This window comes from Mustela erminea, chromosome 17 (genome assembly GCF_009829155.1).
Source record: "Mustela erminea isolate mMusErm1 chromosome 17, mMusErm1.Pri, whole genome shotgun sequence".
Lineage (NCBI taxonomy): Eukaryota > Metazoa > Chordata > Mammalia > Carnivora > Mustelidae > Mustela > Mustela erminea.
The window spans coordinates 38,180,817-38,208,674 of record NC_045630.1 but is presented as its reverse complement, the minus strand read 5'-3'; the positions used below and the strand labels follow the sequence as shown (position 1 = coordinate 38,208,674).

General features: G+C 36.8%; 1 protein-coding gene across 1 annotated transcript; it reads right to left on the bottom strand.

Moving 5' to 3' along the window:
• CFHR5 (complement factor H related 5) lies at positions 1-27,858 on the bottom strand. The gene is made up of 10 exons (XM_032318596.1): positions 27,681-27,858; positions 24,525-24,722; positions 23,264-23,440; positions 16,427-16,603; positions 14,923-15,105; positions 14,288-14,467; positions 12,723-12,899; positions 4,652-4,834; positions 1,525-1,707; positions 1-275 (listed from the first exon to the last, which is right to left on the bottom strand). The coding sequence occupies exons 1-10, from the start codon at positions 27,736-27,738 to the stop codon at positions 79-81; spliced, it is 1,713 nt and encodes a 570-aa protein (XP_032174487.1). The 5' UTR covers positions 27,739-27,858; the 3' UTR covers positions 1-78.

Sequence of the window (27,858 nt, the reverse complement as noted above, 5' to 3'; positions counted from 1 at the left end):
GTTTAACCCACTGAGTCACCCAAGCGCCCCATGTACAACTACTTTTTAAAAATTATATTCAACGGAACTACGCTGGATTCATTCACACATGGGGTATTCAAATTTCCCTTCCTGACAGACAATCTGAAAAGATTCCTTTGATGTCTTTGCTTTATACGGCCATTTACAGTCAAATTCAACAAAATCCCCTGTTTTCACATAAAGTTTTTTGATGTCTTTCCATCTTAACTGTATATTATTTTTGTTCATGTTAACTTCAGAAATTATACAGGCATCTGAAAGAAGAAATAATAAAAATAAATTATTAATAATATAACTTTTCCTTTCCAAGAATTAAATAAAATTATGAATGAATATTAAAACTACTGTTTATTGAGTTTGCCAGATACTGTTCTCAGTATTTTGTATGCATTTTCTCTAAATACCACATATCATTTCCCTGGGCTACATAAGAGGAGAAAGGGGTTCAGAAAGGTTGAATAATTTTTCCAAGGTCATGCAATTGAGTGAGTGTTTTGAGTCAGAATATGGAAACTGGCAGTTTGACTTCAGACCTTGTGCTCTTAATTCTTATGCATTATATACCTAAATGCCACATACCAATAGGATTAAATTAAAATGTTCTATTAGGGTCAATGTTATTCATTCACCCTCCTTTCCCAACTCAGGATTCTCTTTTACATTGTTTCCAAAATGTGCACAGTGTGAGCACATGAATATATTAACATCTTACTAGTAAAAATAAGTTTATTTCCATCTACAGTACAGAAAGTTGGCTGAAGAAGACAACAATATATATAAAAACCAGTCATCTCTTTAAGTATTCACTTAGTATATTCTTGAAGGTAACTATCAATGAGCTATTATATTACTTGTTTAGCATTCTTTCTCCACAAACTAATTATTGATGGTTCGTGACTTTTATGAAACCTTGATTTCTGTAAAAGAGAAGTGTTACTTTCCCCCATGATCAGAGTCTACTACTTTTTTAAATTCAGCGTTCTTAGAGGTAGCATCCCCCTGAGTAAATAGTACACCCTGTCCCTACTAGCAGCGTGTTCTCCATAGCCCATCATCTCTGATATGGGACTTGTTCAGAGTTGGTGAAGTAAGTCCAAGGTCAAATGGGAGGAGCCATCCGAGGCAGTGGCAACCATAAGGAACTTCCCTAGATTTGCCCAAGCCCAGGAGATTGTAAGATACATTACCAAGTATTTTGTTGATGACATATGACAGACCAGTCCTTGTACTGTTAAGGAGAGGCTGACTTTTTTTCCTCCCTTACTTTTCTGTAGACATGAAATGAGAAGCCACCAAAGCATCAGGCTTAAATACATGAAATTTGGGACCAGATTGCTGTGTCCAAATCCTAACTCCTCCAAATACTTGCCAAATGGCTTGATCAATGTCAGGCAGGTTTTCAGCTCAATTCAATTGAAGTAGAAGTCATCCTATGAAATTAGTCCATGAAAAGTTTACTATGAATAACAAATATCAGATTCCAGGAGAACATGAAGAACTCACCTAGGCATTTTGGTGGTTCTGACCACTGTCCATTTCTGCATGCTACATCTATGGAGCCCCGAAGCTCATAGAAAGACTGACAACGGTACTGGACTGTTGATCCTGGAGGATATACTGATAATGGGAATGAGGTGATGTCTCCATTGCTAACAAGTGGAGGGGGACCGCAATATAGTGTGGCCTCTGGAAAGTAAATAACATTTATGGGTTGAGAGAAAACCAACATGTAGTTTAAAATAGTACAAATAAATCTCCTTATATTCTATCTTCAATGTCTTATATGATGTCTGAGAGCTCAAGTATCTGATTATATAATTTTGATAATACAACCTGATAGCCAAAACTATTATAGTGGTTCTTTTTACCCTAAAGTAAAATATACTGAAGTATTAAATATATATGTATTATAAGGACATGCAACTGTAAGTATTAAAAATAGTTTTTATTTAAAGCAAAAGGAACAGATAAGTAAATCTTATCTGGTCTACTGTCCATCATCTTCATAAAAAATTTATTTAAACAGGAAAGGTAAAAATAAAAAACTCCCTTTCCACTTCTATTCTCTGGGACTACTGTTATTTTATGCAAATATTTTATGATCAGTACATGATCATAAACTCATTGTTCTACTGAAATGAATTATTGACATACTATTTTCCATTTGTTTTCTGATTCCAAATAATAACACAGCATCTTTCTCTGTAAATAAATGTTTGAATTTCATTTTAAGGGTAGCTGGGATAGGGCGCCTGGGTGGCTGAGTCAGTCAGGTGTCTGCCTTCAGCCCAGGTCATGATGCCAGAGTCCAGGGATCGAGTCCCACATCAGGCTCCGTGCTCAGCGGGGAGTCTGCTTCTCCTTCTGCCCCTCACCCCACTCTCGTGCTCTCTCTCATTTCTCTCTCTTTCAAGTAAATAAATAAAATCTTTTTTAAAAAGAATGGCTAGGGAATGGGAGCAATTGGGTGGTTCAATTGGTTAACCTGACTCTTGATTTCTGCTCAGGTCATGATTTCAGGGTTGTGAGATTGAGCCCCACACTGGGCCCCATGCTCCGTGAGGAGTCTGCTGGAGATTCTCTCTCCCTCTCCCTCTGCACCTTCCTCTGCTCTCTCTCTTTCTCTCTCTCTCTCAAATAAATAAATAAATCTTAAAAAAAAAGAAAAAAAGGAATGGTGGGGATACATTCCATTGTACTGATTTCTCTTCCCATACATCACCAAAGATATAGATAAAAAATGGCCAAATAAATACTCTTATCCCAAATTTCTTCTACTTCTTGTTTCACTGAGTTACTAGTTATGCATTTTTCTTAGACTAACTCTTTCATGTGAGCATTAGATTCCTTCCCCTTTAAATTCAGCAAAGACCCTACTCCATGAATTGTCCCCTTTTGTCTGTATTATCAATTTCTCCTTACCTGCCAAATCATTCACCAATATACAAACATGCTGAAAATGTCACACTGAGTAAGGTAAAATTTCCTTTTATCCATACCTACCCCCCCAACCCCATCTAGTTACTGCCTCATTTCCCTATGCCCATGAGAGCAAAACTACTTGTTTCCTAGCCTCCCTGGTCTGACTTAATCACCTCACATCCTCTCCTGAACACACTGCAAATAAGTATTCCCCCCTACTGAAGTAACTAAGCAAAGTTATCAATTACTTTAGGTAGCTAAATTCATTGTTCAACCATCAGTCAACTTGTCTCATTCTAGGTAGTCTCTGACATGTTCACTGTCTTGTTGAATGATATTTTGCAATATGTCCTTGGCATTGCTTCTAGGACACCAGCTCTGGTAATGTGATTTATGATAAATATTTGGTTTTTCTCCCCATTGCTGGCCCAGAAGTCCTAAAGCCCTCGGGATTGCCCAAGTGATGAGAGCAGTACATGTGTCTTTTGTTATGTCAATGAGATGAATTTTGGAAAACTCAAAGGTAACCCGAGGATAGGGTGGTTGTGAGGAGAACTAACCATGTGATTAGAAGGTGGAACTTTCTGGAGGGACTGGAGGTTTGAATCAATCACTAATGGCTAAAGTTTTAATCAATCTGCCTATGTAATGAAACCTCCATAAAACTCCAAAAGGACATGGTTCTGATGTTTCTGGGGTGGTGATCTTGTGGAGGTGTTGGGGGAAAGTGTGGGCTGGAGAGAGCATGGAAGTTCTTGCTTTTTCCCCATACCTTGCCTTATACATCTCTTCCATCTGGCTGTTCCTGAGTTACGTCTTTTTATAATAAACCCGTAATCTAGTAAGTAAAACATTTCTCTGAGTTCTGTGAGTCGCTTTAGCAAATTAATCAAACTCGTGGAGAGGGGTTGTGGGAACCTCTGATGTATAGCCAGTCAGTCAAAGACACAGATGGCAGCCTAGACATGGAACTGGCCTCTGAAGTGGGTGTACAAGAAGTAGTCTTCTAAGAGGGCATTTTTTAACCTGTCATATCTGAAGCTGTCTCTGGGTGGATAAGACAGTGTCAGAACTTAGGTGAATTGTAAGGACACCCAACAGGTGTCCAAGACTTGCTTGTTGGATGTAGGGGAATCCCCTACACACACACACACACATACACACACACACACACACACACACACACATACACACACACAATGTAATTGTGTCCTAGAATCATTTTATCAGCCTTCCCTAGTTTCTCTTCCACAACTCTATCTGGCTGCTTCTCATTTCCCAGATCTCTAATAATGGAGAGTCACAAGGCTGTCCCTTTGACCGTCTCTCTTATTTAGTCATTTGAATTCTCTATGTGGTCCCATCCAGTCCTATAGCTTTAGATATTCTATATACTTACGGTTGCCAAATTTACATCTTAGCCCTGACCATTTCTGTATTGTCCATTATACACCTGTCAAGTAAATATACTTAATAGAAGTGGGTATCCAGTAGAGATCTCAAACTTGTTTCTTCTGTGGCCACTGTTACAAGTACTTCATAGAGGAACAGTTTTGGAAAGTCACAGAACTGGATAACTAGATGACAATTTAATGCTTTAGAATAATAAGTGCAATAAGTAAATCACAAGTTCTTTTTCCTGTTCTTTAGATAAAACAAAGGAGATTAGTAAACACTTTTTAAGTAGCATTAGAAATGAACTACTAACCAATACATTGTGGTAAGGACTGCCATTGTCCATCTATACACACAATTTCTCTTGGTCCATGAAGTAGATAATTTTCTTTGCAGAGAATGGCTACTTTTGCTTTATTCCGATAATTCACTGTGGTTAGCATTTTCTGAGCATTAGGTATCTGAGGTGGAGGTGGGCAGAATTCTCTCCATTTTCCTAAAAAAGTTTGGAATTTAATTATTTCACTAACAAAAGCTAAGGAAAAACATCTCAACAAGATAATATTTCAGTATAGTGGAACATCCAATAACTAGTAACTCCCTCGGGGTGTGTGTGTGTGTATACATATGATGCTATAGTAACAAATATACTTTATCTTTTTTAAAAGATTTATTTATTTATTTATTTATTTGACAGACAGAGATCACAAGTAGGCAGAAAAGCAGAGAGAGGGGAAGCTGGCTCCCCACTGAGCAGAGAGCCGGATGTGGGGCTCCATCCCAGGACCTTGAGATCATGACCTAATCTGAAGGCAAAGGCTTAACCCACTCAGCCACCCAGGTGCCCCAAATATACTTTATCTTAACATAGTTTATGGTTTGTAAAGCACTTTTGTGCTATAACCACTGGATTAAAATTTCTCTGGTATTCCCTTCTATTTCCTATTCATTATTCCATCAGTACTCTTATATAATTTTCAAATTAACCCTTTTACATTTTTTCTAGCTAACTCATATGATTTAAAAGTTATGTATGTGTGATTCAAACAAGTTAAAACCAAAAAATTAAAATGGTAATAGTAGTGATAAAACCAATGAAGACTTCCCCTAATAACCTAACCCTTGACCTCAATGAAAGATTTTCATGATTTGCCTTTTGTTCTAAACATGACAATGACTGGCAATTGATGTAATTAGAACACCTCTGTTTGAGTAGGAATGAACTTCATTTTGATGGTTTAGTTTATTCTAAGGGAAAAATTTTTAAATGGTCAATTTGGACGCTAAAATTTCATTATCTGAGCCACATCCCACCTCCTGACCTAGGCTGATAAAGTGTTCTCCTTCAGCTCATTTTCTTTTTTCCAGAATAGGTGTTGCTGTCTAGTGGCAATTCCCTTCAAAATAATTAAAAATAAGTTGTTAGATAGTTTTAAATTCCCACTATACTGTTTGGGAATTCCCACTATACTGTTTTCTTTTAAAACCAAGATAGAAGAATGAGCTAGTATCTTTTGTTTAGTTACATTTAAAAATATGACAATAGAGTAAAAATTTCAAAAATTATCTTAAAATAGAATCTAAGATCTAAATTCAGCCAAAATACACACATAGTCTCTGAAACCTGAATTTTCATTAGTTGTTGTTTATTTTTTTCAAGGGAAGACGTACACACTAGAATTATATGCTGCAAATCCTCTAAGCAAAAATTATTTCTGTGAAAAACTAGAGGGGTGTCTGGGAGGTGGGACAACTCATGCCTATGTTCTGTATGACTTGCCCTATTTATTTGTTGGTTTGAGAAATATGTGACATAAAAGAATTTAATTCCAGTGGCATCATTATTCCAGTCAACCTTTAATAAGGCTGGTCTTTCATGAACTGTTTTGGCTTAATAACTCACCCTTCAAAAGAAAATGAAGATTAGCCTGACATTTTAGCCTGACCTTGGGGTTGTTGGGTCCCCCCAAAATTGGGTACCCCAATAATGGGTCCCTGATTAAAGGAGCGAGACTGATACAAAGCGAAGGTCAAGCAAAGCTTTATTTCATACCAAGCATCAAGAATCAGACCGACCATCAAAGAGACCGGTCGGGGCCACCCCTTATAGAGAGGATGACCCTTCCCTGCTTTCCAAACTAACTTTTATAGAGCAAAGGCCATGTGGTTGGGCCTCGCCACACACAGGTGGCCGATGAGATTGTAACACACACAGGAAACTCCACAGTGTTGCTAGGTGACCAATTGAATTACAATTTACCCTAGTAGACATTTGAATCAGCCTATCACCTAGTTAAGAATTGGTGCCCAAGAGGTGCCCAAAGGCTGGGGCCCATTCTCCTTGGTAGGAGACAGTATGCGCCCGACTGATTGAATACCTCCACCTGGCCTGATCCACCCTTGTATTTGGACTTTGTTACGTGGGACTGGTTTCCCAGACTTGCTTTTAAATAAGTTCCCCTGGGGGAGGGGAGGGCAAGGTCAATTTAAGTTTTACAACAAAATGGCAGTTCAACTGGGGTGGGGCTGCTCTGGCTGAATAAGCCCTTACAGGGTGAGTGAAGGCACTTCGATTTTGATTTAGGTCATGATCTCAGGGTCCTGAGATCAAGCCCCACATCAGGCTCCAAACTCAACACAGAGTTGGCTTGGGATCTTCTCTCCATTTCCCTCTGCCCCTCCCGCTTGTGCTCTCTCTCTAAAACAAATGTGTAAATTTTTTTTAAAAAAAAGATTAGCCTGGTATTACTGTTATTGTAAATTTTCAGTTAATAAAGTCTGATTCACAGGCTAGAGGACAAGCTATGGGAAGCACATGAAAAGAAGACCAGGCACATTCAGCAGATGGATGGGGCTTTACTATGTAGACTATGGACTCTAAAATAAAAACAATCTGAGGGGTTTGAATTGGCGGGGAGGGGGGGGGGGTCGGGGTACCAGGTGGTGGGTATTATAGAGGGCACGGATTGCATGGAGCACTGTGTGTGGTGAAAAAATAATGAATACTGTTATGCCGAAATTAAATAAAAAATAAATTTAAAAAAAAGAAAATCAAGTTGATACAATAAATCAAATTTTTTTTTATTTTTATCTAACTCATATTGTGTAATTGGGGGATTCTAAATACCACTGCTAATGTGTTCTATAAATTTTATATAGTGTTTTTAGTATTAAAAACTATCAGTAATCTGGCAACGGGCAATGGAACATTATGTACAGTACATAATGGAACATTACATACTGCCTTATCTAATATAAAACATATTTAGGCTCTAATGTTAAATCAACCATGAAGAATATTTATTAATGTAAAAGATATGATAATAAGGTTAATGAATGAAAGGCCACTGAGGTATAATTTTAAAAGCTGCTGCTTCTCCACATAGGCAAATATGTTTTTCCCAAAGTCACTTGAGTAGCTCTCTCAGACAAACATAAAGCGTCATAGGGAATGAGAGTGGCAGCATATTTTTTTGTCATTTGGCAGAAAATACCTTTTCTCCCCAAATGGAGATAAAGGTACGAGTAGATGGTGATTCACAGACCTGTACCCCTGGGGATAAAAATATATGTTTATAAAAAATTAAAAAAAAAAAGGTATGAGTAGACTCAAAAGGAGAAAGGACCTGTCAGCAAGTGAAAAAAAAAAAAATTGCACAAAAAATTCTGGGATTTTTAAGTAGCAATAAAACAATAATCACATTCTCTTTCTCCCAAGACTTTTTTGTGTAGATTTTGCCAAGATGAAAAACTGACCAAGAAATGTTGTTTGGAAAGAGAACTCAAGGGGAATACAGGTGAGCAATCTGAAGTTATCTCAGCATTAAGACTGGGGAGAGACAGACTTTCTGGATGCTTTATTTCGATTTTCTTGCCTTCACATCAGATGTTATCAGGATACTTGGAAAAGACTGACACATGTTTGTTTGTTTGTTTGTTTCTGATCTCAGAAATTTTAAGTCATGCTAGCCTTCATTCCACTTATAATATTCTTTAAAAAATCTACTATTTGATTTATGTTTATGTTTCTGGTAGGTTTCTCACCCTCTCACCATTCCAGGAAGGATGAAGGCAGCAACGTGACTTTCTTTTTTCCTTGGAGAGAAATGTCTGGAATTTCACTAATTAGTTTCTTAGCTCTCTGACAGACTTTTTGGTGCAACTATAATTTTATAGTTTATCTTGATTTTTTCTCATTTTCAGAGTATAAGTAACATTATCTTCTTCCTTTTCTTAATAAAAGAAACTAAATTCTACAGATGTAGTAAAGTTACTTTTGTAACCCTGCTTATTTCATCATTTTTCCTTCTACCCTACCAAATGTGTTTAATTTCCAGTTTTTATTTTCTACTCTCAACACATACATATGAATCTATATTTAATATATTATTAGTGTCTGTGAATTTATTTTTTTAGCATTTATAAGGGCTATGTTATAGCATATTGTAAGGCAACTTGCTTTTTTCATGGACTATGATGTTTTGAGACCCATATATGTTTGCATATACAACACAGAGCATTAAAAGAATACTCTTATTTCCTTTGCCTGGTCTTCCAAATTCAATTATACCAAGATGTAAAGTAAGATAATAGAGGCACCCAGGCAGCTCAGTCAGTTGGGTGGCTGACTCTTGATTACACCTCAGGTTGTTATCCTGATCAGCATCCTGAAATGGAGCCCCGGGTCAGGCTCCGTGCTCAGCACAGAGTCTGCATGGGATTCTCTCTCTCCTCTGCCCCTCCCCCTACTCTATGCCAGCTGTGCTCTCCCCCCCACCAAAAAATAAAACAAGATAAAATAAAATATAAAATTAAAAAGTGAGATGATAGAAACTTTTATAACACATGGCAAGAGATTATAAAATATACTTTGTCATCTTTAAAATAGTATTACAGACATTCTTGAGAAGCAAAAGAAATGAGTTTTAAGGAGCCAGTAGTGAAGGTTTCTTTAAAAAGTGCTGTCTGCATGTTACATCACGGGAGAGAGAAGGGGGATCTCCCATTCAACTTAAGCCAAGTAAAAACAGGAAGCTTCTAAACATCTGCTTTTTCCATGGAATTAATGGTACAGGGAATAGTCTCTGACCCAGTTAAAATTTAAGATTAACTGAAGTGGTCTGTCTGATAAAACGCCTAAAAGACATAGCTGCACTGGTGATTCTCTCCATTTCCAAATCTTAGTGGCTAGAATTGAACCCATGAGAAAAAGCTAGCTGTGGGTTGCCTTAAAAGGGCTCTCCCAGAAAAGTCAACTGTGGGGAGTGAAATAACTCTAATGGAGAAATGGACTCCAAATTGAGGGCTGGTAGAGTTTTGTCAAGGCAACATCCTTTGTCAAGGCAAATCCCTGGATAAGGGTAATCTCCAGAAACAGCATTCTCCCAAGATCTGTAAATGCCCTTTTCATAGTGTTTTCCTTTTCAATTATGTTTTTAATTTCTTTATCTTCAAAATTGTATTCTTATATTATTTTTCCTATATTTGTATTTTTGTCTGCTTTTTGGTTATAGAAATGTCTATTTGGACCTGCCCACTATTCCTCTTGACTAGAGTAGAATTGATTAGAAGGTCTGCTTATTAATCTTTTCCAAAATTAGTATTATTTCATGGGTCAGCTGTAAGTAAAATATTCTATTTCATTCACACTGCTTTGACTTTTATTATTTGCCTCCTACTATGTGGAGTTTACTTTTCTTAGCTTTTAGGGAGATAGATAGATAGATATCTCCAAGCTTATTTTTTTAAGACTATGAATGTCACTCCAAATTTTAGGTTGCATTTCATAGGTTTTACCACATGTTCTTACAATTATTACGTAGTTTTTACTATTTATCAAGTCATTTGAAAGAGAACTATTTCACAAAATGAAGGGTAGGGGAGTAGATAAATGTTATTATTTTAAATATTATTTCTCTGTGGTTATAGAAAGTGATCAATAGGTATTAGTATTTGAAACTTGTAAGAATTATTTAATGCACAGTAAGTGGTTAATTTAAGTAAACATTCCATGGGCATGGAAAAGGCTTTATAATTCTTGAAATTCTCAGAACAATATTTTTTCCTTATATAAGAATAAAATTATATTGAATAAAGAAATTTAATAAAAATAAAAACATTTTACTTATTTTTTAAAAATTAGCTACCTTACCTTCTTGAAATTATTGTTTACTTAAATTTAACATTTTCTATGTTTTACTCATAATTTCTAATTAATTAAGTATTAATTAAGAATTAATACTTCATCTTGCTGATTGGTATATATTTTATATGACTTCTTTCAAAGGATGATTTTTTTTTAAGGTCGCTCTTTTTTTTTTTAATTAACATATAATGTATTATTAGACCCAGGGATACAAGTCTGTGAATCTCCAGGTTTACACTTCACAGCACTCACCATAGAACATACCTTCCCCAGTGTCCATAACCCAACCACCCTCTCCCTACCCCCCGCCCCCCGCAAGCCTCAGTTCGTTCTGAGAGATTAAGAGTCTCTTACGGTTTGTCTCCCTCCCAATCCCACCTTGTTTCATTGTATGAAACAAGGTGGGATTGTTTCATCCTATCAAAGGATGATTTTGAGTGGTAAATTCTCTTGGTCTTTTCTATGTTTAAAAATTTCTTTATTTTGTAATCATCATAATCATATGTAATAATAAGTAATTTTGGTATAGAGAACAATTGGTTGCCAATTATTTCCTTTAAGCCCTTTGGAGATATTACTGTGTTTATTCTTACTTCTTATATTGTTGGTGAGAAGTCTGAAGTCTACTCTATTTTCTCTATTTTATTGTGATTTCTCTGTAAGCTCTATATCTGGTTTATTTTAATTTAAAATGGTGCCCATTTTATAAATGTTTCTAATTTATAGTCCTGTTTCTCAAATAATTTGAAAATAAACCTTTGAGGAATGTGAGATTTAGTCTTAGGAAAATAATTTCTTTTTTTTTTTTTTTTTTAAGATTTCATTTATTTGACAGACAGAGATCACAAGTAGGCAGAGAGGCAGTTAGAGAGGGGAGGAAGCAGGCTCCCTCCTGAGCAGAGAGCCCAATGTGGGGCTTGATCCCAGGGCCCTGGGATCATGACCTGAGCTGAAGGCAGAGGCTATAACCCACTGAGCCACCCAGGCGCACCAGGAAAATAATTTCTTTTTTTTTTTTTTTTTTTTTAAAGATTTTATTTATTTATTTGTCAGAGAGAGAGTGAGAGTGAGAGTGAGCACAGGCAGACAGAGTGGCAGGCAGTCAGAGGGAGAAGCAGGCTCCCTGCAGAGCAAGGAGCCCGATGTGGGACTCAATCCCAGAGCACTGGGATCATGACCTGAGCCGAAGGCAGCTGCTTAACCAACTGAGCCACCCAGGCGTCCCAATAATTTCTTAATCAGATAATTTTCTTCCCTATTTTCTACTTTTGGTCCAGAATTTATAGTATTTGTTAGTTATCCTTCACGATGTCATTTGGGTTTTAGTTTCTTCCTAATGTCACTGAAGACTGAGTTTTTGTTCTGTTTTTACAGTTCTCTTTTTTCTTTTATGATTTCTAGAAATTGTATTAGAGTTAAAATGGGCTTACTCCATCAGGCCAGGGTTTTTAAATGATAATATTTGTCTGAAAATAGTGTTCTGAGTGTCAAACTTCACCATCAACTTAAAAATTACATAATGGGGCATATGGGTAGCTCATTAGTTTGAGTGTGTCTTCAGTTCAGGTCATGATCTCGGGGTCCTGGGATAGAGCCCCGCATCAATCTCCCTGCTTGGCAGGGAGTCTGCTTCTCCTTCTCTCTCCCTCCTACTTGTGCTCTCTCTCTCTCAAATAAATAAATAAAATCTTTTTTAAAAGTTACACATCACAATAAATAATTTAAAAACATACTAATTGGGGCACCTGGGTGACACAGGGGGTTAAGCCTCTGCCTTCTGCTCAGGTCATGATCTCAGGGTCCTGAGATCAAGCCCCACATCAGCTTCCCTGCTCAGTGGGAAGTCTGCTTCTTCCTCCCCCTCTCCTGCTCCCCCCGCTTGTGCTTTCTTGTTCACACGCACTCTGTCTCTCTCTCTCTCTAATAAATAAATAAAATTAAAAAAAATTAAAAATAAAAACATACTAATCACAAGAGAAATTTTCTGATAAAGATGTAATGAGGTCAACAAAATTTTTTTAAAGAATTTATTTATTTATTTGACACAGAGAGAGAGAGAGCACAAGCAGGCAGAGAGGCTGGCAGAGAAAGAGGGGGAAGCAGGCTCCCCGCCGAGCAGAGAGCCCAACGTGGGGCTCAATCCCAGGACCCTGAGACCATGACCCAAGCCAAAGGCAGAGGCCCAACCCACGGAGCCACTCAGGTGCCCCATCTACAGAGTTTTTAAAACAAACCTTACCTATGCAGTTTGGTTCAGGATACCATTTCCCATTGATGCAGATTGATCGTATGCGTTTGAACCTCGGAAGACAATTGTAATACATTCTGGTACTATGATTATATTGACTCAGATTTGGTCTTATCAGTATTCCTGGATGAAATTTTGGTCTGCTACACCCTTTAAGTTGGTCTGTTTCTATAAAAAAGAAAAATATTCATACATGATAAGAATATTGAGCAGAAACTAGCAATTATTTCAATAAAACTTCTGACATATTAATGGCGTAATTAAATTATGTTGGATGACTTCAAGCAATATCGCACAAAGCTAGTCTTAATTTCATTGCACAGACTATGCTGAAAAAGGGAAAAGGAAACAAAAATCTGTATTCCATTTTTAATGACAGAAAAACATGATGAAGTCTTTTGGGAAATGGAAGAGCAAGAGGGGTTAATCTGGTCCAGGGTCTTGACTCGAGGACAGTCCTTATGAAACGTCATTCAGCCTAATTTTGAAAGGCACAAAGAGACATACACATGTGATTGTTTTCCACTAAATTATGTTAAATAAATGTTGTCAAAGCATTTCAATAATAAAAAGAGGTGATGCATGAGTAAGTCTGTGGGAAGTACAGTCTTAAGAGAGGAAAATCTGGACGTCTCTTGAGGTTCAATTACTCCCACATTTCAGAAGCTTAGTTAAGACTCTGACTCAATAAGTCAGAGTAGCCTCAAAGGAAGAACACCCTGATACAACAGTCAGACAATAATTTGCAATGGGCCATTTGCTAGTCTAAGTAGATTTTATTGTTACAATTCTTCCCTATTGTCCATACATATATAGATCATTGCCGAACCTTTCCTGAGGGTGTCAAAGGATGGGATAACAAGACATAGACTGCTCTACTACCTCTCTCCCTTTATGTGTTTTTCTCCAATAATCCCTATTTATAAATTTACACTATGTGATCCTAGTGATTGGATATCTGTGTTCTCCTTATATAAAAGCTGTTAGCCACAAACATATATAATTTACACCTTTTTATAACTAATTCCAGGCTTTTGAGGATGCAACATATTCCTTCCCTGCAGGTCATCATGAGTGGGCAGTGACCGGGTATCTGCCACAGCTACAGTTGTCATCCCCAGGAGTGGGGAAGCCAGCTGATAATCCAAAAATCTAAGATATGACGGAAAAGAGTGGTTTTGAATTTTCTACTTTAGAGTCTTGAAGAATAGCAGCAAAGAATCTGCTAGTCTTTAAAGCTTAAAATTAAAGACTTGACTATATTGGGATTGCTGGATATAGGACATAGGAGAACAGCATCCACTGTTACTCTGAAGTAGAAGTCCCACTCTCTTGGTTCACAGAGCCCTTCGCATCTCCATAGTCTTGCACAGTGTACAGAGATCAAAGGAAATCTTTAATAATTCAGTTTTTTAAGTAATTAGGGGTGAAGAATTTAGGGTCTTATATCCTAATTATTTAATAGACGATGGGATTGGCATGTGCGGTTCTAAACATATCTATTGATTTTAAAAATTGTAAACAATCAAATACACAAGTAGGAAATGTATTCTCACCAACACACGTAGGAAGTTCAGTCCACGTTCCATCAATACAGGTAATTACATTATTTCCAATCATTGTATATGTATCTCTGCAATTCAGCTCCACAGAAACACCATGTTGGAAGGGAAGAATAGAGAACTGGGCATAGCCATTCTCGAGGTGAGGTACAGGGCCACATGCTTTAACTTGTCCTAAGAGAATGTAATAAAAGATATGCTTACTTTTAAAAATATTTAAATCCATGTTATGCTGAGTGAAGCAAGTCAATCAGAGAGAGTCAGTTATTATATGGTTTCACTTACTTGTGGAGCATAAGGAATAACATGGAGGACATCAGGAGAAGGAAAGGAAAATGAATTGGGGGAAATCGGAAGGGAAGACAAACCATGAGAGCCTGTGGACTCTGAGAAACAAACTGAGGGTTTTGGAAGGGAGGAGGGTGGCAGGTTGGGTGAGCCTGGTGGTGGGTATTAAGGAGGGCACGTATTGCATGGAGCACTGGGTGTGGTGCATAAACAATGAATCTTGGAACACTGAAAAAATAAAATTAAAGAAATAAATAAAATATTTTAATTATTTTTATGTACGTATTTATATATAAGTGCGAAGTTTAAACCATTCTGCTTAAATATTAGCATCTATTTACCAACGCAAGTGGGTACATTTGTCCATTCTCCATCGACGCACTGTATTTTCGCAGGCCCCGTCAGTAGAAAGTAGGGAGGGCATTCATATTCCACCATCTCGCCGTGTTCATATACGTCTTTCCTTATCCCCTTTATTTTACTATTCAGGACCTGAGGAGGTTGACCGCATGACTGTACTTGCCCTATCATAAAGAAACTATTTAAGTAATGCTTAAAGAATCTTAGGACTCTGACAAAATATAATATTACTGTTCTGGTTGACCTAGAACTAAATTACATTTATGCTACGTTCCTTTTTTTCTTCAGGTTTTCTTTTTACAGTGTACATAGTGTCCCGAGTACTCTTTTTTCTCAAATGTTGGCTTTTTATTATAAACAATTCTGAACAAATTAAAGAAAAATGGATACATATACTGATCACCTAGATATATATGAATGTTACATTTTGCCCAAATTACTTACTTTTTTGCGAAGTTATTTATTTATTTATTTAAGATTTTACTTATTTATTTGAGAGAGAGAGCGTGTGCACAAAATGAGGGGGGGGGCACAAGTAGGAGGAGGGGCAGAGGGAGAAACAGACTCGCCATTGAATGAGGAGCCTGACACTATGCTGGATCCCACTGGGATCATGACCTGAATGGAAGACAGACACTTACCCCAACTGAGACACCCAGGTACCCCAAAATAATTTAAAGTAAATGATAGACATAATAAGATTTTACTTCTAAATTTTTCAGAATACCTATCTAAGAAATAGGGTATTGACCTGCATATACGAAACACCTTATTGTATTTCTTTAAATTAACAATAATTTTTAATGCCATCCTATATTTTTTCTATATGTAAATATACTGATTGCCCCAACCTCCAATATTTTACAGGTTATTATAACCAGGATATTAATTGTGCCCTAAGGATTTTAAAGTAGTTCGATAATCTGGGTATCATATAGAAGTAAGTACTTATCAAATATATGGTATAATATAAATATAGATAAATAAATATAAAGTATATTATTGCATATTGTTTTTATTAATTAATATCTATAAGTATATATAAAATAATTTTATCAAATATTTTTTAAAAGTAAGGTCATCTGAAGCAAGTAACAAATCATTGATTTATACTGAATAATTCATATTTTTATTTGATTACTTCTTGGTTACTTAATAAAATATAAAAAAGCCCATGCAATATTTTTTAAAGCATAATTTTTTTATTGAGTTTGGGGAAAAATTCCTAACACTTCCCCATTCTGGCACCTATATTTTGATCTGTAAAACTCCATTACATATATCATAACAGAGGTAGAATTACTCCCTTGTTAAAGGAAACATAACTAATTGATGGCCCAGCACCTCTTCTCCTTCTCAGTTAAAATATCATTACCATGTTTTTACAGTTTGTCAGATTATATATATAAAGACCAATAAAATAATACATAGACATTAATATAAATTGATATAAGTTGTTTCATCAGTTCTAAAATAAATGTTGACCTTTGCATGTTGGAAAATTAGGTGACCATCCAAAGTGATAGCATTGAATTGAATCTGGTCCAACTCTTCTAAGTCCTCCTTCACAGGAAAATTCCAAGACATCTCCAGCATTGTATATTGCTTTTTTTGGGTAAACATCTATATTTGGTTTTAAAACTGGAAGAAGGCATTCTATATCTAAAATGAAATAAAAATAAGTATGTGTGAAATAATCATTGTAATATTAAATTTAATATATGCTATTAAGTAGCAGGGGGCTTCATACACAGGAGCACGTATAATCTCACCTTAAAAAAAAAAACAAAAAAAACCTCTAATTACGTACACCCAACAAATATGTGTAAGCCCCTTTAGAGAAATTAGGGTTGAACAGAAAGGTAAAATTTTGTATGACAATCTCCTCGGTATTGTAATAAATAAGTCCTGAGCAATCACTTATCAAGGAAATTATTTTATTTATTTATTTAACCATATAAGTTTAATAACTTTTATTTGTCCATAAAACAGCATATGAACAGTTTTCACAGATCGTGTGAAAATCAGTTTTTCAAGTAATAACAATTAAAATGCAACATATTTAATTAAATAATAGGTATGTTTAAAAAGTGAGTAACTGAAATGGTCCAAATAAGAATTATGTCTAGTACATTTTAAGTAGGAGGGAACATTAAAAAGCAAATAATTCCTAATTTTACTAGGGGAACTGTATTTAGTATGTGGACTTTTTCAGAAACACGTGGCCAAGCTGCCTTCTGGGTGTTCGAAATCTTTCCATTATACCCAACCTCCTCTCTAATATTTTTCTAAAAACCAATGCAGTATGAATACCTTCTGATTTAAGTAAAAATGGATACCTATATGAATATATAGGTGTATTTTTCTCATTTAATCTGTTATTTGTGGTTCATTTATAAAATTCGATATTGAAATTCACATGTGAAAGTATGAATGACAGGGGCACCTGGTGGCTCAGTCAATAAAGCATCTGCCTTCGGTTCAGGTCATGATCTCAGGTCCTGGGATGGAACCCCACATCGGGCTCCCCCCTCCACAGTGAGAAGTCTGCTTCTTCCTCTCTCTCTGCCCCTTCTCCCTCTCAAGTAAATAAATAAAATCTATTTTAAAAAAAGAAAATATAAATGACATGCGAGACAAATACTCTGAATAAACCAAGCATATATCACTAAAATATGATGAAATATTTCTAACTAAATCTCAGAAATATTATTTAAACTAGTCAGTTTTATGCATTGTTACTGACAATTTAATAGTTTAATAACAGTTTTTACATATCCCCTTGAAATGTAACTCACTCAGCTTTAGGAAGAGCTGCACACCTGTATCTCTGTATTTCTTTCCAGTAATTTTGCATGACAATTCTTTATTTGTTATTTATATTCCCTTTCTAATCCAACTGCAAAAAAAACAAAAGCTCTATTAAAAATAATTGATCTTGAAAAAAAAAAAGGAAGAAAAGGATCAATCTTGGCTGATGTAGGATTTTCCAACTGATTTATTCAAGTATGGTTATTACATGGTATTAGAGATAGAACAATGGCCTCCCCAAAATATCCATATCCTAATCCATGAAACATGCAAATATGTTACCTTCCTTGGAAAAACAGACTTTGTAGTTCCAATTAAGTTAAAGACCTTGAGATGGAGAGATTAATTTAAATTATTTGTATGGGAGTGGACCCAGTATAATCACAAGGGTTCTTACAAAAGGGAGCAGAGGTATCAGGATCAAAGTAGGACATATGACCACAGAAGCAGAGGTTGAAGCCGTGTAAGGGAGGGCGGTGAGTCGAGAAACACAAAGGGCTTTGAGAAGCTATAAAAGGCAGAGACAGATTCTTTCCTAGGACCTCCAGAAGGAACTGTAATTCAACATCTTGATTTTAGGACTTTTGACCTCCAGAACTATAAGATAATAAGTTTGCACTGTTTTAAGCAATTAGGTTTGTGGTAATTTGTTACAGTAGCGGCAGAATACTAATATATATGGGGGAAAATGTACAGTCATATTTAAGGAAGGGTATGATTTGGCATAACTTGAAGGCATCTGTGCAGCGTTTATGTCAAAGACTGTGCAACACCAAGAATGGACTGTAATGTAAACTATAGACTTTGGGTGATTACGATGTGTCAAACTGTTCGTCAATTGTACAAATATGGCTGGTCGGTCAAGTTGATATTGGGACAGACTGTATTGCATGTATGGGCCAAGGGATACATCTCTGTCCCTCCCCCTCAGTTGTGCCATGAAATCCCAAACTGCTCTAAAATAAACAAACGGGATACAAGTTTCTGACTATAAATTTCTTTCTAAGTTTTATTTATTTGAGAAAGAGAGAGAGCACACGTACAGAGGGAAAAGAAGAAGCAGACACCCTGCTGAACAGGGAGCCCATCATGGGACTCGATCCCAGGATCCTGAGATCAAGACCTGAGCTGAAGGCAGACGCTTTATTGACTGAACCATCCAGGTGCCTCAAGTCTCTGACCATAAATTGTGAATTTATAATCAAATGACAAGGAAAAGGATGAAAATCCAGGAGCATAATATCTAAAGTTGCTGTAGCAGGCATAGCAAGCTATAACTTTGGTGAGTTTGCTTAGTTTTGAATTATTTGGCAGCATGCATTCAAGGTACCTTTAAAACAGCGTTCACCTTGTTTGTAAATATTACAATGCATGTGGCATATAAACAACATTATTTTGGATGAACTAAGTAGCTTTTCAAAGATCTGTTATTAAATCATTATTTAACATTGGTCTCTTAAAGCTGTTTGGGGACACCTTAAATTTTGATGATTGTTCATTAGGAAACATCTTTCAGTAGAGTCTACTAAAAAAAAAAATACATTCAGAATTGCTTTCGTTTCCTAGAAGAAACAGTACTTACCGTAGCCTGTGGGCAACATGGGACCAGCCATCGCCACCCCATCCTATGGACGCGGGGTGCTCCCATGTCTGTTTTATATCCATCATGGCATTCATAGTCCAACTCATCACTGAGGTTAAACCATATGCTCTTACCTTTATTTCTGGCATGTGCTAATACTGACACCTCTTAAGACTTGAAGGCATATTTAAAATCAGGGTCTTATTTCTAATGTTATCCCAAGCACACAACAAGTGGACAAAAACCTTTAATCATTACGTACCAATGCACAAATTATCTTTTAGAAAATATTATGAATAATTTACCAAAAATTGATTTTATGTACATTTTCCTTATATATAAATGATACTCCTAAATAAATGAAACTATTTTTAGATATACTTAAGTATTCTACTACATAAATATATATGTCTATGTATACCTGTAAATATATACATATACATAAATATATATACATATATACATAAACATATACGTCTATGTATATACCTAGCATCTATAGTATCCTATATGTTCTCGTAGTGTACAGTAAGTACCTGGTGTGTGTGTGTGTGTGTCCACGCATATGGAAATGTATCCTCCTTACAGGAAACATTAGTTCTTTAGATCAGAGACGAAATAAGTGATGACTCTCAAAGAGCCATTTTGCCAGCTCTCTGAGCTCTAGTCTCTAATCTGTCAGCGTCCATGTAATCAGACGCCGTGACAGCCTGAGGTGCTCGTGCTCGGGCAGTGGCTTTGCACCATGGGAAAGGAACCTCTGAAGTAAGAGACTTGGACTCCAGCTGCCCTTGGAGGTTTCCAGGGCAGCTGGCCCCTTGGTCCATTCTCCCCGCAAGAGAGAAAGGGAAGGAAAGCTTTGCTCTGGAGCAGAGACATGTTTGTGGGGAGAGAGAGAGGAAGGTTTTTACTTCTCTGAGATGTAAGCAAAGGCTCCAGAAAGACGGCTCCAAGTTTCACTGGAGGCATAGGTTAGCTCTGATGTCCAAGATGTGTTTTCTATTTCATCATTTTCTAGCCAAGTTTGCTAACACTCTGTTCAGAAAGCCTGGACCCTGCAGAAATGTGAAGACATCCTAGGAACGGTCTCCTGATAATGTGTGGTAATGAACTTGGCTGAACAGAACATGCATATAGATGAGTGTAAAAATCAGAAGTTCAGTAAGTTTTTACAAAATAAACACACCTCTGTAACTGTTATCCAGTTAAAACAACAGAATGGTCACTCACATGTTCGAAGTTCCTCATGACATCTTTAGTCATTAACCCTCTCTTTTCCGTAAATACCACAGAATAATTTTGCCTTTTGTAAAATTTATGGAATCTTTAAACCTCATCTTCATATTGATGAATGTCAGCATTGTTTTTGTGGTTAGCTGTAGTTTATCACATTCTTTCGTTACTTAAATAGATCAGATTTTTAAAGGTTAAGTACACATTTTAAAATCACCTAAAAGGACCAATCAGTGGTAACATCCTCTGATAAAATTACTAAAATTGAAAATTTAATTTACTTGCATATTACTTTCCTAAAGACTTGAAGCTGCTTAAATATGAACAGTATGGATGGTTTTCTTTTTAAGACATTAAGCATTAAGAATAAATCCAATACATTTTTTAAGATGCGTGATTTACAATGTCATTAACATTGCCACAAAATTCAAATGTATGTGTATATCATGATTGATTTAATGAAGTGATTAATTATTTTATCAGTATTCCCACAGCTTATTTTGGGGAACAAAAGGTGTGCAAGCTTCAGAAAAAATTTAGAACTCTTGTTCTAGATATTTATTTTTTCTCTATTCTTTTCCTGTATTCCTCCTGTTTTTTCATTTTTTGGAATCTCTGCCATTTTGTTATCCAGTCCTTATCTCTTCCCTTGATACTCTAATTCTTGTTAAAAGCCATTTCTCACTAAATATTTGTCCATAAATCTAACACAGTTGGCAGAAAATAAGAGCTTCCACCACAGGTGAAAACAATTTAGGGATTTAAAGAAAAATGGTTGTATTTTAATCATTGTTACCTAGAAAGTTTAACATACTCATGTTGTGGATCAGTAAACTTAGCTCAAAAGGGTGATCATGTACTCATGGTCACAGAGGTGACTTTCCTCAGAACCTGTGCTAGAATCCAGTTGCCCTGAAATGTCATTGACTTTCTGTGGTGTTCTTCAACCAACACCCAACTTTGGATACACAGAATTTCTCAAGGGCTAATAGAGTCTCACAAAATATACACAGGAGCCAGCTTGTGTGTGTTACCACTGGTCAAACTGAGTTGTCAGGTCGCTACAATACAATTGGTGGTCTGACAACTGCCATTATCCCACAAAATGAAGAGAGATGATTCTCGAGATGAAGATGACAATGAAATGGTTATAGCATAACTAAAGACTTAAAAATTACGAGACCTGTTCAACCACGGGACATTTCAGGTAGGAAGTCACTAAATGTCTTCTTTTATTATTCTTCTGCAAGTATTGGTCATGTGTAAGCCCCTTGTAATTGAAAGAGATTGTGGCCCAACTGGGAACTGAGTATTTTAATTCAAGTTGCTTTAAAAAGACTCTATTTTCTAGAAGTTTAAATTTAAATAATGAGTTCTGGAATAAATTCTTTTAAAAAGCTTATCAGAAATGGGGCACCTGGGTGGCTTATTGGGTTAAAGCCTCTGCCTTCGGCTCAGGTCATGATCCCAGGGTCCTGGGATCGAGCCCCGCATCAGGCTCTCTGCTCAGCAGGGAGCCTGCTTCCTCCTCTCTCTCTGCCTGCCTCTCTGCCTACTTGTGATCTGTCTGTCAAATAAATAAATAAAATCTTTAAAAAAAAAAAAGCATATCAGAAGACTTCATTTCCTGATAAGATAGATTAGCTGGTATCAGCATACATTTCTATCAGAAAAAAATGTTAGAAGACTGTACAAAACAGCTCTAAAAAACTGGAAATTGCCCAGTGCAAGTCTGTGATGATAAAAAAAAAAAAGGGGGGGGACACCCAAACCCCAAATAACAGTCTATGACTGTTTCAGCTTTTTACTAGGAGAGTAATTTCCAGACTGTATTTGGGGGGTAGAGGGGGGCAGGGAGAAGCCACAGAGGGTCCAGGGTTCTTCCTGAACTGAGAAGAGCAAGGAAGATGACAGTATGGGAGACCATGGTGGTTAGAACGGCTAGAATTTACAGGGCAGAGTAACAAAGAGGGTACTAGGAGGAGGTAGAGCCAGAGAAGTTTTCTTAAGAGTGTTCTTGTGTCTTTGGTTGAGTACTAAACTCTGCAAGCCTCGGCTGGAACTCCACGAACTGCCTTAAGAATGATTGCCAGCGAGTTGCAAAGATGAAGAATCCCAAGTGTTCACACAGGTCTAGGAGAGGCCATCGTCTTGTACAGTTTCTTAAGGAGTAGTTTTCCACATTCTAAGCCACAGACAAATAAACATAACACTCACAGGTACAAAATATTTTAAACAAAGAAACTGAGTGCTTACTGAATTAAGCCTGTACATTTAACATGCACCCATAAAAGAACTGTATAAAACTGTCTTGGTCATAAGATATTTTAACTAGGATTGGACTTATGGTCACTTAAAAAGTCACTTTTCAGTTTGACACTCCAGTTTTAAGTAAAGTTTATTTCCAACTAACATGATAATTTTCCTGTAAGCAATAAATGGGTGTTCCTTTAACATAAAGGGACTGCCTTCAAAACCGTTGTATTATCTAACATTTCTATGTATTGCATGCACTGGATTTGTGTAGACAGGCAAAGTATGATTTTTGTATATCCATCAGACTCAACTGGAACTGAAAAACAAATGCATAAGCATAAAAGCCAGCAATGAAACCTACACATAACTCCTGACAACAGATATATATTTTTTTAAATCACATCATATGTCAGGATGTGACAGGGCAGCATTTTACTTACTGGTGGTACTGCATTTGGGAGGAAAAGACCAGCCATCTTGCAAACATGAAATGGTGTCACTATTATATGGAAGGCTGTAGCCAACATCACAGACAATTTGTACGCTGTCACCTTCCAGGTGTGTTTTTCCTGAAGATGCAGAATGACCATTTTCCACAGAAGGAAAGAAACACTGCCCTAAGGACCAAAGATTGTTTAATGTACAAGATGGAACTGATTTAAAAACAACAACAACAACAACAACTGATTTAAAAACAACAACAACAAAACTGAAATCAGGTATGAAAACAAAATTTCTAAAGAATTCTGATCATGCTACTATAGATACATTACTTCCATGTATGAAATGTAAATTGACATTTCATTCCGTTTTATGGTTTTTACAAAAAAATATTTGGTTTCTATAAACTTCTCGAGGTACAAAATTAGATTTTAATATATCCATTTCTCTCTTACTTCTCATAAATGTTGCTTACAGAACAAGAAAGACCATTACTGTCTCCTTTGTTGGCACGTATTTTCTGCCTCCCATTGTTTTTATTCTTTTATCTTTCTTTTTTTTTTTTTAAGATTTTACTTATTTATTTGAGAGAGACAGAGCAGGGGGTGAGGGTGGGAGGAGAGGGCAGAGGGAGAGGGACCAGTGGACTCCTCCATGAGCACAGAGCCCAGCACGGGGCTGCGTCTCATGACCCTGAGATCATGACCTGAGCCAAATTTAAGCATCAGGTGCTTAACAGACTAAGCACCCCAGGCGCCCTCCCCCCACTGCTTTTTGCTTAATATACCCAGTCCCTCCTGAGTCTGCTCTTCACATTCACTGAAGAATTAATAGAGAGATCACTGTAAGAACAAAAGACGTGTTTTATGGAAAATATGAAAGTGAAAATATTTACACTCACACGATCTTTGCAATATTCAAAAGAATGGCAAGTTTCAAAATAGAATGCAAAAAGATTTGTTTTAAAGGAAAAAATATGCCCAGGCCTGATACCAAACAAATATTAGGAAATACATATTAATGTCAAATATATAAATCTTCAGTTTTTAAAATTAAAATACATAAAGCACTTCTAGGTAACACAAGAAACTTCACATATTTATTCTTCATTTGCTTTTCAGAAAAGGTCTCTCAAGAAAGGACTACGTTTCTCATCTTCACTGGCTAATCCTGATCCCTGGGACCGTCTGCCGAGACATCTCGGCCGCGTCTAACCACCGAATGGTTCAGCCACATCTGCTGTGCAAGATATTTACTCACCGAGACACCTGGGTGTTGGTGACCATCCTTCCTCCGTGCAGATGATGCGAGTCCAAAAGGATCGTGAAGGAGATGCAAAATTATATTCACAAGAATAATAATAAATTTCCCCAACAGGAACCAGGGAATGTTCCTCTGAGCGCTCTCTACCATATATAATTCCGTGGTCTATTTTTGGGTAATTACAGTAGGAAGAGGCTGGGAAAAATGAAACAAAACTGAAGAATTAACCCACATCAGTGAATCATTAAGTCATATTTTAATCACCTTTTTTATTTTTTTTTCTGCCATGCAGCTCAGTTTCCTCTACTCTACATGCCTTCCAGTGTACTCATCATCAAGAACAAAAAAACCATCTCGAATTAAGAGTACAAGAGTATTTGAAAAGCCCATTGTCAATGAACATGAAATTTATGTTTGGAGTCACGTGGAATAAAAATCTTTTCCGCAGTAACTTTGAGAAGAAAATCCCACACAACCATCTATGAGCAGCGGCAGAAGGGAGCAGGCAGCGGCAGGCTTGGGTCCACACTACGTGCTGCCAGGTAGGAACAGCATCGTGTGGGCTCCCTGGGGCCTTTCCTTTCTCTGTTCTGATTCAGTCTCAGTGCTGTCTGGTTTTTCCTGGTGCCGTGAGGATGAAGAAGTTTTGTTTTCTCCTTATGTGAATAAAGAAAACAACTTCCAAAAATTCAGCTCACCAATTACCTTGGGAAATTCTCTCTTGCATTTGTCTAGAGGTGACTTTGCATGTGGCATAAAAGTGATTCCCATGACATTTAACCTGCAAAACCTGAGCTAACTTATCTGTTTACAATTTGACCCGTGGTAGTTTTGGAGAACGTGCAGGAAAAAAAGACCCTTATAACATTGAGAGTCACACCTCCCATAAATCTTTTTTCCAGATAAGCCTTGCCCTCCCCTCAAATTACAGCGTTTGATTTCCATCCATTTCTACCTCACTTTGTTATCCAGAAAAATATCCCTTCCATTCTCCGACCGTCCCTCTTCTACCTATCCTTCAATGCTCATTCTGCCACATTGAGCAAAAATATTCATTGTGTGCACAGCGACGGGCTAGCTTTCAACCTTAACCTCTTTTGGCAGACCTCCTTTAGCCAGTCACCCCTCCAAAAGGAAGAGATGATGACTCCCATCTCTACATTCTGATAAAAGCTCATGACTACCTTTCCTATGAAATAGAGCCATACCCTTCTACACAGACACACACACACACACACACACACACACACACACCCCACACAAACATACATGGACACATAGTCTTGAAATCTGTTTACTTATTAACACATTTTGCTTTCCTCCAACGACACTCAAAGCTATGGTGGAGCACAGAGTTTTCTTTTCTTTTTTTCTTTTTTTTTTTTGAGCTTCCTTGCTGCAGGATACAGCCTAATCCAGTGCTCAATCAGTATTTCACCATGGCAAACAAACAGGGTTTTTATATAACATGCTGTTTTTTGCTCTGGGGCCAGTTGCTTACAGGCCTCTAAGCCTTAGTGCAACACAGACTTGGAGGTCATTTAACATCTATACAACTTCTGGATGGATCTTCACTTGACAGTTCTCCGGGAGATGAGTGTGAAGTTTGAGTATCTTTTTCTGGGTCATGGGTTGGAAAAAGTCTATTTATCATTCTCATCTTTTATCCTTATTTTCCTCTGCTTTTTGCCCATTTCAAAATCCTCTCTTAATGTCATTGCTAACAGATGTGTAAAACAATCTATACCAGATACACAGATTAAAAAAAAAAAAAATCAAATACACCTATCCACCCATCCAGACAGTTCTTCAGTGAGACGATCGTCCAGTCTAACCAGAGAATTTGGTATTTCTGATTGAGACGAAGCAAGGCCTGTTGGACTTTTATCCCCATCTGCTAATTGCTCTCCTGTGAGTCTATCTCAATGCTAAAAGTAGTATCACACAAAAGGAGTTTCAAGCCCATAGAAAGGAGGTTTTACAACTTTTATGAGGGCAGCTCTTGAAAGTAAAGCATTTGTATTGTTCCTATTTTTCTCTGATGTTAGGATTAAAGAGAAACTTCCCCCAAAGAATGTCTATTAGATGTAAAAATTAGCAAGCAACAAAATAGCAAAATACACCCCTTCTGGAAATCAAACAATAAAAGGCAGGACTGAAACTCCACTTCTACCCGTGGTCTAATCAGCCATCCTGGATCTTGTTAGAGGTTTGTTTTCCATTATTTGGATATGATGATTTTTATCTCAACATGAAATAAGATGAGACAGTTTTTAAAATATTGTACGATGTGGTTTCTAGTTTTAATAAACAAAGGATGGACAATTTCTTTTCACTTTTGACCTTTACTGAAGAGCTCAGAAAAAGCAAATAACAAACAACAACAAAAAACTTACTAACATCTCACTGGTTTATTAGTCACAAAAATTAGAATAAACTGTACAGTTTTACTAAAAGAGATTTCCCTTTGTTAAATGACAGTTAGATTGAAAAAGGATGTTCCTAGTTTAATAATACTTAAAATTAGCAAATCTATGAAAATGCAAAAATTTCCAGATTTTCTTGGGATCCTTTTCCTGGCCAGTGGCATTGCAGAATTTATGGAGAAATACACTGGTACTGGACCCTTTGGACATCATTATATGTAGCTTTTTCATCCTGTAATTCCTCTCCAAATGTTGTATTTGGTGGCTTTCACACTTGGGAACTTAGAGGACAGAGAAAATAATTTCATTCTATTTTCTCTTAATTTCATATTAGAAAACATTTTGATAAAATAAATCATAAGACAAAAAAAGAAATCATAAGACTTTATTCAAAATGTTCTTACCTATTTATCCATTTTATTATTTTTAAGATTTTATTTATTTATTTGACAGACAGAGGTCACAAGCAGGCAGAGAGGCAGGCAGAGAGAGAGGAGGAAGCAGGCTCCCTGCCGAGCAGAGAACCTGATACAGGGTTCCATCCCAGGACCCTGGGATCATGACCTAAGCCGAAGGCAGAGGCTTTAACCCACTGAGCCACCCAGGTGCCCCTATTTATTCATTTTAAAACATATTTACACACACACATATACACACACACATACACACACCCAACATATGAAAGAGGAACTAAATATTCAGATCTGCTCTCATGTTTTCAACTTACCTTGCACCCCAGCAGTAGAAATCCAGAAGATTAGAATGACATTAATTAAAAGCAGCATGGCAGATTATCCCAAGCACATATGTTTAGAAATGGCCCAACAGCAGTGGTGTTGCTCCAAGTCCTGCTTTCATTTGGGGTGACATGCATGACTTTTGAATTTCAGGGCCCTGCCAGGAAG

Coding starts and splice junctions, on each gene's coding strand:
- CFHR5 (XM_032318596.1), bottom strand. CDS start 27,738: ATGCTGCTTTTAATTAATGTCATTCTAATCTTCTGGATTTCTACTGCT. Junction 12,900..14,287: donor TGAACTTCCTACGTGTGTTG/GTGAGAATACAT, acceptor TCTTTTTTATAG/AAACAGACCAACTTAAAGGG. Junction 1,708..4,651: donor GTCCTTACCACAATGTATTG/GTTAGTAGTTCA, acceptor TTTACTTTCCAG/AGGCCACACTATATTGCGGT.